Source organism: Egretta garzetta, unplaced genomic scaffold, assembly GCF_000687185.1.
Source record: "Egretta garzetta isolate BGI_Z169 unplaced genomic scaffold, ASM68718v1 scaffold61, whole genome shotgun sequence".
Taxonomy (NCBI): Eukaryota; Metazoa; Chordata; class Aves; order Pelecaniformes; family Ardeidae; genus Egretta; species Egretta garzetta.
In genome coordinates this window covers 1120697-1136425 of record NW_009258620.1, presented here as the reverse complement: position 1 = coordinate 1136425, position 15729 = coordinate 1120697, and the positions used below count along the sequence as shown (strand labels likewise).

At 37.0% G+C, this 15729-nt stretch overlaps 1 protein-coding gene across 3 annotated transcripts in view; it reads right to left on the bottom strand.

The window, feature by feature from the left end:
• Window positions 1-5347: 5347 nt before the first annotated feature.
• The window catches only part of GNB1 (G protein subunit beta 1), a 43675-nt gene continuing 33293 nt past the window's right edge, over window positions 5348-15729 (bottom strand). For 2 of the 3 annotated variants that reach the window (XM_035903571.1, XM_035903572.1), the window contains exons 8-13: window positions 15454-15616; window positions 12715-12781; window positions 10983-11184; window positions 10354-10570; window positions 7490-7601; window positions 5350-7103 (exon numbers count right to left, since the gene is read on the bottom strand). In XM_035903571.1, coding sequence (XP_035759464.1) covers window positions 7495-7601; window positions 10354-10570; window positions 10983-11184; window positions 12715-12781; window positions 15454-15616 — 756 coding nt within the window. In that variant the 3' untranslated portion in view covers window positions 5350-7103; window positions 7490-7494. Of the gene's footprint in view, window positions 7104-7489; window positions 7602-10353; window positions 10571-10982; window positions 11185-12714; window positions 12782-15453; window positions 15617-15729 lie in introns of all 3 variants that reach the window. The other variant, XM_035903573.1, reaches the window with a different exon arrangement.

The following is a 15729-nucleotide window of genomic DNA, read 5'->3' as shown; positions in this document are numbered from 1 at the left end:
AAAAACCTTGCCGTTATAAAGTTTGAGTACTTTAGATGTCAGATTTTGTCTAGCACTCACTCACAATCTTGTCTTGTTCTTCCCATTGGATTAAGCACCAGCTTCAGGAAGCCAAGGATCAAATGTGATTATTCCCATTGGACTTTATTTCAGTTTCATTTATACTATCACAGAATTTAAGTCACTAAAAAAAAAAAAGATAAGGAACTATGGTGAAAAATCAATGAAAGTTTAGATAAATATATGCAGTTACATATTATTACAGTATGACTCACTCTGTCAAGCACCAGCCGGTGTAGAAAAGGATCTGCTGCTGCCTACTTGCTCTTCACTCAACATGAATCCGTATTTTGCAAAAGAGACAAAACCTAAATATTAGAATTCTATAGATCTTAAAATATGTTTGCTTTTGTAAACAAGAACTTGGAATTTATGTGATGGTCCTATCAGATACAAGAATAGTCTCTATCATAGCAATACTCATTTCCACTACAGAAAGGTACTTCACTACACTGCTAGGTAAGAAGCGGGCATCATCAGAGTCTGATCTTCGCATGAACACCTTGTCAATCGAAGTATCTTCATTAGAAACTCCACATCCCAATTCCTACTTAAAGCAGAGGAAGAAAGCTGAAGAGAGCAGCACTTGGGATTAGAGCTGTGACAGGGTGTGTAAAAAATGTTGAAAGGGAGTTCAGGAGTATGGGGGGGAGGGGGAGGCGGGGGGAGAAGAAGTGTGTGGAATTACTGAGGCTCTTCAAGATCTTCATCCATTATTTCCTAAATTAGACTTGGATTTAAAGTCGTCTAAGAGACCCTGCTCCTGTTAACACTGGCTGATTTTAACCTCCCCACCTCTGCCATGTAAAGTTTTTACATAAAAAATTAGAAAATAAAATCCTTGTAAAAGTAAACATTAGGAAAAGGGTTTTTTGTTTGTTAGTCTTTATGGAAAAATCAGAACATCTTCAATGGACTCTGAAGATATACGAACAAGGAGTTCCATGTACTAGGAACATATATTGCAGCCAAATTCAGCACTGGTTTCTTTGTCATACAGACTTTCTTGACACTGACCACCCATCTTCATTATGTTTTACACCACCAGATGGAGCTGCACTGTTTGTACTTCTATATACAATTTTCATAACAACTCCGTATTTTACCATCTTGAATAGTTCATCCTTTTTAACAGATTTTTTCCTCCCTTATCTATTTTGCCATTTAATAATCTGCTACATCAAATAAGCTTTTTATTTTCCACTTCCAGCTCCACAGATGATTACCTCTCAGGGTCAATCACATCTCACTGCACTAATCTAGAGCAAATGGCTTGTGAATAATTAAAGAAGGAAAAGAAGATTCTCTTTGTTCTATTTTATGACAAAATTGACTTGGTTTAAGCCTGGTATTACTTGAATGAGTATTTTGCAGGGCCTCCGTTTCCAAAGGGTGAGTTTTTAGCAGCCAGCTCTCTTAAGCAATGAGCAGCTCACCCAGCTTTTACTCACATTTCTACAGCTTCTGTTTTCCCCTTGTAAGAGACACACTGGGTAATTTTACAAATACAGTCTGTGTTACTATCCCATGCACACTTTCAAAATACTCCTTGGAGACTTTTTAGTATTGATATTTGAATAAAAAGCTGAGTAGGCAGTTTCAGGATGATTGAATTTTGCCTTCTTTTAATGAACGCACTTTCAATGGGCCCAGATTATCAGAGGGGAATTGCTCTGGAACACCAGCTCTTGGTCTGGAACTCCACAATTTGTCAATATTCGACAAGAGTTTAGGAATCACCATGGGAAGTGCGAGCTCAAGCTTTCCTGCTCCCACTGAATAGATTTAACCCATCGAGTAAGTGCTGTATGAGGAAACTCCTCCCTGGTCTGCCTTTCAACACTCTTAAATATGCACAGGTTACAAACTAGCAGGCAGCAAAGTACAGATCCAAACATGAGGCCCTGTGGTCAGGAGGCCAGAAATCTGCCAGTCATGTACCGTCTCCCGTCAGGAAACAGGAACTGCAGACTGTCTGAACAGCGTTTCCTGGAGAGATGGTTTAACACAAGCAGTAAAGCCTGGAACAACATCCAACCACGTCAGAATCAAAGCCTTCATTTTCCCAGTCCAAGTGACGGATAGAGCAGGCCCATGGATTTTGATTTACTTGGCAGCTCAGGTTTCACAAGAACAGTAAGAAAAGAAAGAGACAGCATCCAGTAATGTTTAAGAAAAGACCGGAAGGAGACAGAGCAGGATTTTTTTTAACTCATCAGGTACACTGGGCCAAAATAATAATACTTGAATCAGCAAATAATACTGCCAGGAAAAAAAAACCTCACATCTGAGAGGAGGCAAGCAGCTGCCATTCAGGATACAAGATGTCTGCTCCCATCACTGAGCATCCAAGGCATTTTCATGTGCCAGGGCTATTCAGAGCAGGGGTGACAAGGGAATAGGCTAAGCATCCCTCTTCTAGAACAATGGAACTGAAATCTATTGTTTATTCTTTCCAAACTTTCTCCAGCTTTTCTTCCTCCCTTTGTCATACAACCCTAAACCAGAAAAACCTCAATCTTTGCACATACTTTAGGAGAATTATTACACACTGGACTGTAACATAGATAGAAAATGACCAACTGAACCCAGATCCATTGAGTAGCCTGATGTTTAAAGCAGAAGCAGACTTTCTAAAGATTATATGAAGACAGAGCTCACTATGCAAAAATAGCCAACTGCTGTTAGAACTTGTTCATTACTTGGTTCTTTTATTCTCTCCCCTCAAATCTGAATTCATGGTTACACCTACACTAAAAACAGTGTTAATCATAATACCACACAGGATACTGATTTGTTTCAGACCAAGTTACACAAAACTCAGCAAGGGTGACAGGTTTTATTATTCTTTACTTACTCTGCCACTTCCCAGAAACCAGATCATTCTATTTTTAGCTCTAACAGGGCATGATTCAATCAGTAATTTTAAGTATGTTTCACAGCTGATTTAACACATACACTCCAGGGCACTTAATGGTCAAAACTCAGAATGCCCAACTCAGATCTTTTCTTCTACTAGCAGTAGAACCTCAGATCTTTTAAGATACATTTAATTCACTGAGAAATTAAAAGGCCATGAGGGGCACACAAAACATTGTAATTAGAAGTCTTAACTCTAGGTATTGAGATTGAGAAATCTGTTCTCTCTTCCTTCGCTTGATTCCTTCCCCCTGGCTCCATGAGACGATTCCAATCCCATGGAAATCCTTTTTATCACCATGACACACGTTCGAAGCCAGGACCAGACAATTTAAACTCCTTTTCCCACCTCCATACCCACTCATTACGCAAATACCTCAGATCCATTGGTCGTGTCCACCTTCGTCATCTAACATGCTTCCTAAACACGTAAAGTTTTACTCCATCCTCCTCTGCAAAGACACCACTCCTCCTCCCTTCATATATCTAATACATACTCAGGAGACCACAAGTAAGAAACTGCAAGCACTACCACTAAGACCAAGCAGAGACACATCATGCTCACGTGTTATTGTTTTCAGTTTATGAAGCCTTTTGCTCTAAAAATTTGCCAGCAGCTGGGTGAAGCTGCTCTTTTGGAACCACATCCCAGAATTATCTTTAAGTCAGAATCTTTTCAGAGCCTACAGGAGGAGCTACTATGTTACTATTATTGCTATAGGTAAGACTACATAAGCCACTTTGATTCGGGTACTAATCCAAGCCCACCCTAAAGTTAAAGGCATTCAAAACTCAAAGACTTGGCCCAAAGTCAAAGACACAAGAGCTCAGTGCTTCTCGCTTTGCATACCCATTTTTCTTCAGTTACAGCTCTCTGAATAACTGAGCATACAAAGACAGATAGATATTTAAATAATATAGTTTAAAGCTTCATATTTAATAGAAGCACTGTCTGCAATAAGAGGCATTTGCAACTGTTTGGATTTCAAATAAATTGCGCTACACATTAGCCTCTTGACACAAGAAGTTACTGTCTTGGCAGGTATTTTATTGCCAGCAAAGGCATTACCAGTATGGGCAGGAAGCAGTAATTTAACATATGGATAAAGATTAAGGAAAGTAAGACAGATCGTGTCTGCATTGATTTTATTATAGACTAGACAAAGTCACATATGAAACATCCGTTGGAATAAAAATATACCACGTGAGTGGAAAAAACAGCTATACCATTTGGAATTGGAAAAGACTAAATCTGAATTCCCAAATTTAAGCACTTCCAGCCATGAGCTACTTACCAGTATTCTGCAGTCCAAAAACCCAAAGCTCACGGTTAACAGCTGCTAGTTAAAGTAATGCCACCATCATATTTTCCATACTCACTACTTTTAAAACTTCTCCACTGAGGCTGAGAATTTCCATGTTTGGTATGAAACCAAGCCATGGCACTGGAATTTCTCTTGGTTGATGTGAAATGAGGGAAAATCCACTTTTGTTTAGGTCAGAACAAGAGAAGATACTTTACCCACTAAAAATACAAACCAAAACCCTCAAGTGGATCAATACCAAGTTGTTAAACCAATTTGCCTTTCAACACCTCGTTTCAGGAATTTGCTTCTGTGGGTAGAAAATCCATTTATTTTTTTTCTAGATAGAATTCTGCCTTGTGGAGACTCTATTCTTACTGAGCATTAAAATGACAACTACTTACCCTTCTCAATACCTACAGTAAGGACAGCTAACAATGACAACAGAGCTTATTTGGCCAGATCCTCAAATGGCAATAACACAAGATGTTCCACTCAATTCTTTTCCTATTAAAGGACACAAAAGTTTTAAAAGAAGTTACTAAACATTTTGCTCTGATTTCCTACTTCACATGTTACACTCTTCTATAGTCAACAAAGCATTTTTGGGATGCCTACCACACAAATCATACTAGCTCCTTTCATTTGGAGTTTGAGCTGAGAGCTACCAGCAGTTTTTGATTAAGCTCTAGAGTAGCTCTAGCAATCAAACCAAGAAATGTCCATCTTAACTGGTTAAGAGGAAGCAAAACACTTGCAGCCGCTAAGCTCCACATACTTACCATTCAGAATATATTGCACATTTACACGTACATTTTCAGATGCTGCTAACAACACTTTCCAGTAACAAAAATTGTGAGGCTTCTAGTTCATCTTGCAACTCTGTTTTTAGCCCTAAAATGAAACCCACATTCACATGAATACACATATTCTAACACACTGCATACTCTGCCCAATTAACCGTTAAAAATCCAAGCCATTTTAAAATACAGAACAATTTGGTTTGGGGCATGATATACTTCTCTCATATGTTTATTTCATGTCTCAAATCCTGACAGAAGCAGTTCTGTGGGTTGAACAATAAGCTGCAAAACAGATCAGTCAAAACTCATGTCAAACTGCTTTATTACATCTTAAATAACATTACATTTTAATATAGTATCTATCTTGCATCCAGCTTTCTTGAAGTACACTGACTTTAAAATTAAATACAAAAGGTGAAGAGGGATACAGGGCGTGGAGAAAGCTCTACAGAGTAGTTTCATGAAAGAGAGTAAGAGGGAATTCATCTTTTATGCCAAATCCAGGCCTAACGCACAATTACAGCACATTTTTGTACAGAATGTTGCAGAAAAAACAAAATGGAGAAAAGCTACTACTGCTGCTAGGAAGGAGCATTTCTGGATACAGTGAGAAGATAGGAAAGTTTAACAGAACAATCTGCTGTCCAAACACTGCTGCTTTTAACATTTTATTTGAAAAGAAAGCCAGGAAAACCTGCTCATTACAAAAATGACTCTGATCAGATGCAAAGGACTCATCCTACAAGAGGAACTGGCTGTGAGGAACTGATTTATAAAGAAGATGGTCTAGGTTCCCTCCTCCCACACCCCAGAATCTTTGACAGCGATTGTTTGAACAGGCTGTTTCTTTAAAAAAAAAAAAAAAAGTGACTTATCACGCTACTCCAAAACGTGCATAGCTTTGTACTTGAGTTCTTCATAGATTTATGCACAGAGTAGCAACAATAAATGAATACAGCGACAATGGTTACAGTTTTTAAACAGGTTATTTCTTCAAAGAAAAAACATCTAAGGACTTAGTCCAATATGCACTTTTTAGCATTTCTACAGCATGCGATTCTAAGAGTAAACCCACCCAATATGGCAAACAATCAAAAAAGGTTTTTTTTTTTTGTTTAACTTAGAAAGTTCAAGATCATTATTTTCAAAACATTGATTTGTACATCATTTCATACACAAAGAATTGACTCAATACCCAAGTGTAGGATAGGTCTCTTTTGAAAACAGAGATTCCTGGTTGTTGAGACTTATAGGATAGTGTTAGGATATATAAACTGCCCTTTCAAGTGGACAAAACCAAAACAGATTAAAAAAATCAGTGTGGTGAAAAAGGGGGGGGCAGGAGGGACCAAGGATTGCATTTGTTATCCATAAAAGGTGAAAGGATTCTTTAAACAAGCATTCATTACCTTTTACAGCATGTGCTTGGTTACCTTACTGCTTAACATTATCCTATATATGCCAAGTTTTGTGCAACAATTATCTGTGATACTAGAAAATAAAATAAAAAAAATTAGGGACTAAATTTACAGCGTTAACAACCCCCAGATGCTCTGGGCTAGGACTCCCTTGTTTTGCTCAATTAAATACATAAAGAAATGTATTTAAAAAGGAAACTTGAAAAAAATCCTGCTACAAACATGACTTTAAAATTTGCAAGTGTGTGAGATAAAGTCCTTAACTTCAACTTGGAAACTACAGTGAAAGCTAACTGTTTCACAATTATGCTCAAGTTTATTTTCTGGTCATGCTTTTATGATAGTGTTTCATTTTTAAATTCTCAAGACAAAAAAAATGGTCCCAAAAGGAATGCACAATTTCATTTTGCTTACAACACAGAAATTCTTCTTGGAAAGGTAATTGTGCTCTTCATTTCAGCAACAGGAGACGGAAAAGATCTTGCCCTTTGAAGTTGGGGAGGATGGGGGTCCAAGTTAGTATGGTTGGATTGGATATGCTATCATTTTTAATTTTCAACCGTTGGAAACTTCTTCCAGTCATGGAGTCCGCCGCTCTTCTGACACACAGAAAGATTTATTAAGAGTTGCACTTTGATAAACCGTAATCAAGTTTCAAGCTTTGCACTCGCTACCCACTGAACACATTTAGCCATTATCTCACCATTTTCAAGAACGCCATTTATTTACCAACCAGATTCAAAAGACCGTACAGTCATCCCTACCAGGAAAATAAAATATGCCCAAAACAGTTCATGACAAAAATGCCATTGCATACATTAAACAAATAGCCTTCTAAAAAAACCAAACTGTTTTTTTTCTTTTCTCAGTGACTTTCCTACTCTGACCTATAAGCTTGCAGCAGTAGTAAAACAGCACTGTTAGGACCTGGAAAAAAGCATTCTGAATACCAGAGAAGGACAGCCTTAATTAATTGGATACCTACCTACTTCAGTTCCAGATCTTGAGGAAGCTGTCCCATGATCCTGTTGCCACTGCCATACCATCATCAGTCACACCTAAGCAACTGACACGGTTATCATGACCAGCAAGGACACCTACAAGTAAGAACATGCAACAAACATATAACATAACTTTGATGATTTCATATTTCTGTTCAAGTAACACAGAGGCACGCACATTTGGATTACTCAACCTTATACATTCAAAAATCCTGAACAAACATCGCTGGAATTTTTAAATGCTTTTGGCTTTATAAGCACAAACTTAGATATAACTGGGTGGGTTTGCAAGGCAGTAATTCAGTAAATGCATTACAATGCATTACAATTTTCCTTGTACATTCCCCACATGATTTCTCATGAGTTGTGAAGTCACAGCCCCAAAAATTCTGCTTGACAATATCATAGCAATAAATGTTGTAAAACTATGCATTGCATAGCTCTTAATATTTCCTCTTCATAGTGATACAGATCAGTTAGATTTTACAAAATTTTTTAATAAGAAAAAACAGAAGTTAAGCAGAATTATGTTACAAACACTAAAGCATTTTTCATCTAATTTTATCTTACTATGTTTACAGGCACTTACAAGACTTGAACTCCTACATACAATCTATTTGTCAATACGGAGATCTGCTACAATTCAATTATAGTACCATTAAAAAAAGAATCAAGACACTAAACAGAAAAATTAAATTAAGGGAGCCAACATTTTCCTCTATCCCCTTTAATTTAACAGTTTCAAGGAGGTAAAAAGAAAACCTAATTATGTTCAAGATCTTTCCACAGTGCTGAGCTAAGATATTCTTGATAGACTTTAAAATTAATCTTTCCACATCAATTACACTGCTCATAGGACTCTCCTCATTCATATTTTGGGCTTTTTCTCCTCCATTTACTATTCGCCAATATAGAACATGAATTAAGTCCGTTTTAGTTCTTACACAAACTAGTATGTTTAAAAACTAATATTTTTAACTGTTATTTCAGTTGTAAAAATTACTACTTCATACACAAGGATTCTTGATGTTTGAAGTAGTAACATTTCTGGTATACTTTATAACAGCAGTAATGCTGTGTGAGTAACACCATTAATCTCCAGATCCTATTAAATCCATACAAGTGCCTAAGCCTCAGCACAGAATTGCACAGTTCTGCAGCAGAAGCCAAATCTTAAGTGTTGAAGTAGCCGACACGATCTTCAAAAATTCAGTGCAATACAGAAGCCAGCTGCCAGAGCTAACAAAAGTACCTAGGAGTTACCTAGAATTTACTGTGAAAATAGCATTAATGCATCAAAATTCAGTCTACCATCAACATTAGTAAGTGCTGCAATTTGGTAAAAAAAAAAAAGCGCACCAAGAAGTCTTATACAATTTGAACCAAATACGTAATCACAAAGGTGTTTAATATAGAATCAGGCACAACTGAAGTGTCAAATCTGCTCAGCAATCTTAAGTCTCAGAACTTATCAATAAGCAGAACGCTTGATAAAGTAGTTGTTTAAATCAGTTCTAAAAAACACGGCAATAAAGAAACACACTTCATGAGTGCATTGGACCGTAAACCCAGATCAGTATAAAGAACTGTTTCTCATTTCTACAGGTAAGCAAGATCATCACCTCTTTCTATTCTTTTCCTTAATGAAGGTCTTTCAAAGAAAAAGATGCAGGAAAACACACATAATTGCTTTTACAGTACTTAAATACAGCCGACTGTAAACTAACTTAGACGTTAATCAAGAGAAATTTCTCAATTTATCTCCATACAGGTTTATATACATACACCTTTACAGTCTCAATAATCAAAGTACAAGAATCTGAAGCTGCAAATCTCACCACACAGACAAGGCTGATGCATTTCAGTACTGAAATAATTGTATTTGGCATCGTTAACTTGCAAATAGAATGAAATGCTATTTTACAATATGTGAACCAAGTGTCTACAGCTTCAACTTCTCAGCACTGAAAATGATCATGAATTTTGGAAGAAAGTAAGAATAAAATCTGAGTGGAAAACAAAGTTGCTAGAGACAGAAATTAACAAACCCAATGGAAACTATTTTGGTATAGTTCAGGATTTTGTGTTTGTTTATGTCTTTTCTACCTGCAGTATATCCTCCCCTCAAAGCAATGAGTAAATTTGCACCAAATAATGCACTTGCAACTAATCCTTTCAACTGCATGTGGAAGAGTAATCTGCATGGCTGGTGTTTTTTCTTTGCTTTTAAAACCTATTCAGTATAATTTTAAAAGCCTAGGCCGCTTCATTTGGTAACAGAGTAGGTCCTTGTTCTCATCCCATGTTCTGATGAGAATAAGAAAACATTTGTGGCCTAATTTATACCCATTCTCCTTTTTTCTAATAGAAGTTTTCATTTTAAAGAACTGAAGTTATCTTTATCTCTGGACCATACATTTCATATTCATTTCCTCAAAAGACAGTCTCCACGGTGTTTGTTGTTTCGCTGGTTGTCTCTACACCTACTGCTACAAATATCAGGAAAAAAAACCTTATATAAATAGCAACATTAATATTGAATTCCTTTGAACTGCTCATACATAAACAATGCCATAAAGTCTAAAAAAAATAGCCCTCCACCCTCAAAACCTCATTTTTAATGGCAGTCTTCCTGTTCTCAAGCATCCATTGTTCCCTTCTATTCTTTAGAATATTCCAGTTTATTTTTTAACATCATTAAGCTACTGTCATCACTGGTCGTCCTAAAACAGGTTATCACGGAGTTTTAAAGTTGAGACAGGGAATGCTAACAGGTGTGTGCACGTGACAAGTCACACATTCAGTATGTCATGGTGTGTTTATAATATTTAAAATCAAAACCATTTACCTGCTCTATCAGCTTTCAGTGTGTCCCAGACATTGCAGTTGAAGTCATCATAACCAGCTAGGAGGAGACGTCCACTCTTGGAAAATGCTACAGAGGTGATGCCACAGATGATGTTATCGTGTGAATAAACCATAAGTTCCTGATCAGCCCGAAGATCAAAAAGCCTGCACGTAGCATCATCCGAGCCTGTGGCAAATGCATTGCCATTTGGGAAGAACTTTAATGAGACCGGGAGGGAGTGGAAGGAAAAAAAAAAAAAAAAAAAAAAAAAAAGACATTATTTCAGACTCGATTCCTCTGTCTCATTGAATATACCATTTTGTACAGACCAAGCAGAAAAAGAAAGCAGCAAAGAAGAGTATACAGCTCTCCACAACTGGGATATGAGCAAAACCAGTAAAGTAATTAAGAGCATGTGAAGTAACACTATTTTAACAGCCACTGCTTCATTTACCACAATGGACCTGAAGTTGTACACATTTCAGGTACTTTCCCCATTTACAAAAACTATTAATTATAAGAAATATGTCATAATACTACATCATACAGTACATGCTTAAGAGCTGAGACCAGATAAATATAAAAATATAAATTTAAATCCCATGTCCCCTGTTTGAGTTGATACATACACAGATGGCATTGATGTCCGACTCATGGCCAGTGAAGGTTTGCCGACACATTCCTTCTCTAACATCCCACAGTTTGGCAGAGGCATCACAGGCACCAGAAACAAAACACCGGGCATCAGGAGCAAGAGACAAACTCATGACATCTCCAGTGTGCCCAGTAAATGTAGTTGTCTGCTGACCAGTTTCTATGTCCCAGAGAGCACTTGAAAGAATAATGTAAAAGGCAAAAATCAAACATTTGTGTTCCATTAGAAGCTCTAGACAGCAATTCTTGTCTAAACCTTTTAATTTATATCACTGCTAAAAAGTGAAACTCTATTAAGTATTAACAAAAAAAATATACTGAGAGTAGAAAAAAAACATTCTTTGTTGAAATATTTGGCTATGTTACAGGATAATTGTGCATAGAAAACTTTAAAAGCCATCTTCAATTTGAAAATATTGAGCATTTTCAATTGAAAAACAGTGCAAAAAACTAATGCCTAACACTCATGGTTGTTTATACACAAAGTTCTTGTGACATGTCAACGACGATTGTCTAGTGCTACCATCAGGTTGATTTACACAGCAGCTGTAAGGCTACAGCAGAAGCTGAGTCAGCATTTCTCATTTTTAAAAACTCACTGAGGATGCATAACTTCGTGAATTATGTCTGTCATTTTAAGGCTGCACCGCTGTCCCAAGACAGGAAAATCACTACTACAGTGATAATCAAAGAGTAAAAAAGGATGAAAGAACACTATCACCACCCTAATAAGAGGTCTAAATGTTTAAGGAAGACTAAGGACTTTTAATTTCTGTAATTTCTCACTAAACTAGACTCATCAGTGGCAGATTTGCACTAGGCAAATAAGAGATGACTGTACTTTGATACTGTACTTCGAAGTTTGGCTGAACTGAAGTGACGTCAAGGACGAGCTGTTATCTGGACAACTGTAGGGTTACTACAATAACTCCTGAAGCAGCTGTATTCTATTATAAAGAGCACAATTTTAACAAATTCTGTTAATATTAACATATTTAGAAACATTTTTATATAAAACCCAAACATATATATTTAAGAGCTACTCAGAATCAGTGGACTAACAGATGGGCATTCAAAAAGACTGACACTGTGTAGGAGAGGCTATTTATTAGACAACCTTTGCTGTAAAGAACTACTGCTTGGGAGAGCTGTAACGCTTTTAAGAATTAGATACAACAGAAAAATCTATGAAAAAAGACTGAGGTCATTTTTCATTCAGAAGCTAGTATTTATTAGGACATACACCTGCATTCTCCTCAAAAAAACCCATCTGCTGTCACTGTAGAATATTTTCTAGGAGCTTTTCTGAATAGCAACATATACTAAATTCTGTATTAGAAAAATCAAAATATGACTCTAAGTAATAAATACTGAATACTAAACAACTTGGCGAAAAGTGATTAGTCTAATAAACTTATTTCTGAAAGCTAAACAGTTACAGTAAAAAAAAAAAAGTTCCCATTCCATCTTAACACAGAGAATTAGGTCAGGCTCTTCAGAACACAGGCATAACTAAACAGCCAAAGCTAACAAACTCGAAAGACCAAGTTTTCCATCACTACTAAAAACGTGACAGATGAAGAATAATTCATCACATTTAGCCTTCTGGATGACTATCAAGTTTATGAAGAACAAAGTTTCCTTCAAGAATAAAATACAGCTGTGAAAAGTCATTACTAACAAGCATGTCAAAATTTTACTGCTTACCAAGTGGTGTCGCCAGAGCTGGTAACGATTTGATTATCATCCAAGAAACGACAGCATGACAAGTATCCTGAAAACAAAATAAAAAGTTGATGAATAAGACCAGAGATTATTCTTCACACTGCATACTGGCTTGCTCATACGTTGCTTCCTCCTCTCCTGAAGATGAAGCAAGAACTACTATATAAGCCTAGAATACAACACAGACAATTTTTATACACGAACCTCCAATGTTCTGGACAAAATGTATTTTGGCTCTTTAGAGACCATGCCCAATTCAACCACTACACTAGCACAGTGATACACTGGTATCACAGCAAGTCAACCTAAACAAAGATGTCTGTAACACAGAGGAAAATCAACTTAAGCAGCTTAACCAAACAGGGTAGACACTTGGAAATTGGAAGTACCTTACCAATACCTTAGAGAGTGGGGAGAGGAGGACGAGGAGGAAGAGAAAGAGGAAATAGTGGGGCAAGAGCGTGGAATCCACTGGCCAAGCTGGAGAGAAGTATAGGTCACCCTGCACCGTACACACTAAACTTTCTTAAGAAGTGGATCGGTACGTCACCGCATGCAGGAGCAACAAATGCTGATGACCTCAACTGTATCATACAACTACTGAGAAAAAAAATAAACTCCGTTATTGGTCAGTACAAGGAACAGAGCATATACATCGGATGTTTCCCAACAGTGGCATCAAATAATTTCATCTGAATGCTCTGAAGCACCTTTGTACTGAAGTACCACATGCCAAACTATCAACACAACAACTCTGATTACAAAATTAGTCTGTCCTGCCAGCCACCTCTATTTCATAAAGCACAAACATCTTCTGAAAATCCAAACTATAGCAAAACATGAAAACCTGTCAAGATCAGCTTCCAGCTATAGGCTTTATTCATTTCTGCAACAGAAAAACAGCTCATTGAAACTGTTCCTTCGAGAAAATTCCACACAAAACAGTCAGGTCTCAAATGTACTCCTTGGCATTACAACAAAATTCTGCTTCTCATCTTATTAAAAAAATCTGTGTTTTCCCAGCTATACAGTTTATAACCATAAAGACTATTAAGCAGCTAGAATATCATAGAAATAACTCTCTTCTTATTGCTAAGGTATTTTTCAGTATTTTGATGCACACACAGGGCCACATACTGAAAGCCAAAGCTCCCTGTGTCCAAGTATAATTCTGATTTCCCCTGTGTCCTGAAGGGCAGGAGGGAGACAAAAAAAAAAAAAAAAAAAAAAAAAAAGTACCTTCTTAGATATCACTTTACTGGTCACATCACAACCACTATCTGAAGGTCAAATCAACACTGCATTCCCACACCCTGAACTACACGTAGAGGGCACACAATTCCTCTAAATTACATAAATCATGCTTTGCAAGAAAAGCAGCTGAAAAAAATTAAATAGCATTAAATATACTTTAATTCACATTTAACGTTTTCTATACAGAAATTCATTAATGTATAACTTGATTTCTGAGTAACCTTATCTTCCTTCAGATGAACAGTCTTTATACCATTTTCTTTATATAGTTAGAGGCTTGATCAGGCAGAAAACCAGAAAGACACAGAGAGCCTACCTGACATTTTCTCTAAAGAACCATTAGAGGTTTTCTCTGGAGCCAAGCTGACAGCCTCTAGAGCAATCTACCTTTGTTTTGCTGTGGTTTGGATTACACTCTTTGTGGAAACAAAGAGACTATAAAAGATGACACGCAGCTTCAGAGCTGCAGCTTTAGGAGAAATGCCTAATTACTGTTCAATCCCTTTCTCAGATTGTTGGAGGTATTACTGATTCCACAAACATGCAGAAGACTAATGTGTGTGACAGGCTCAGTACTACGCTAGTACTTTGTAAGATACCAGAGTGCCTACTAAATGGACAGTGTTTTAATTTTCAGTGGATTTCAAGAAGCCACCCACCCAGCTTTCCCCTGAAAAATTCCCAATCCCATTCACAAAAAAATAAAAATACAATCTGTCCATTATCAGACAATATAGAAAAGCAGTTCACATTTTCTAAGTTACTACTGCTTATAAGGTGCTCATCTCTATTAACTGTATGTTCTTTAGGAAGCGAGAATATCTTTCAGCCACTGAATTTGCTTTTAAAGGTACTTTGTGACACTGAGTCTCTTGGTTTGTTCAGAAAGCAAAATTTTCAACTCATCCCCCACTCTTAAACAATAGCTTTTAAGCACTATGAGGGACTTTCTTGCTTCAAAAACTCCAACACCTGTGTTTCTACAATCCTTCTTACCTAAAAAGATGAATTTTGCTTCATCTGTCACTTAGAAAACTTTGCAGCTACAGTTTACATGCTAATTCACCTGGCAAAGCCTACAAATCAACCTGGCTCTTCCCACCAACCACAAGACAGTCCACCTTAGAAACAGAAACCAAAGGCAAAAATTGAGCTACTGTGTTTTGGGGAGAAGGGAGAGAAGGAGAAACAGAAGAGGAAGCAATGAGAACTCAGCCCTCTGCAACTAAAGAACATCTCCATCAGAAGACAGCTGTCTTGCTTATGGAAGTTAAAACACATTCTCACTACACTTCTTTTGTTCAAAGAGAGGGGGAGAAAAAGCCACTTAAAAACACTCAAGAAATAGAGGTGCACAATGAAATGTATCTTTTGAAGTATGAAATTATATTTAAAAGTTTTGTTTTTTTTTTTTTAAATCTTCACCATGTGCTTAGGTAACTTAGATCATTCTGAACAGGCACTCACCTGTGTGACCAGCTAGTTCACGGCTGACACGTACATTCCCTTCACGAGTTTTCAAGTTATAAATGGAACAGATGTTATCAAGACCACCACAAGCCACATAATTTCCAGAAGGAGCATATGCACAAGTCATGACCCAAGATGAACGCAGGGGAATAGCATGCACCTGAAACCAATACATTAATGTATTTCATCTGCAAAATAACTGATCAATAATTTACCATCACAAAGTTTTTCATCTGTGTCTCAAGGCATACATCAACTTTTTGTCAAAAGGAC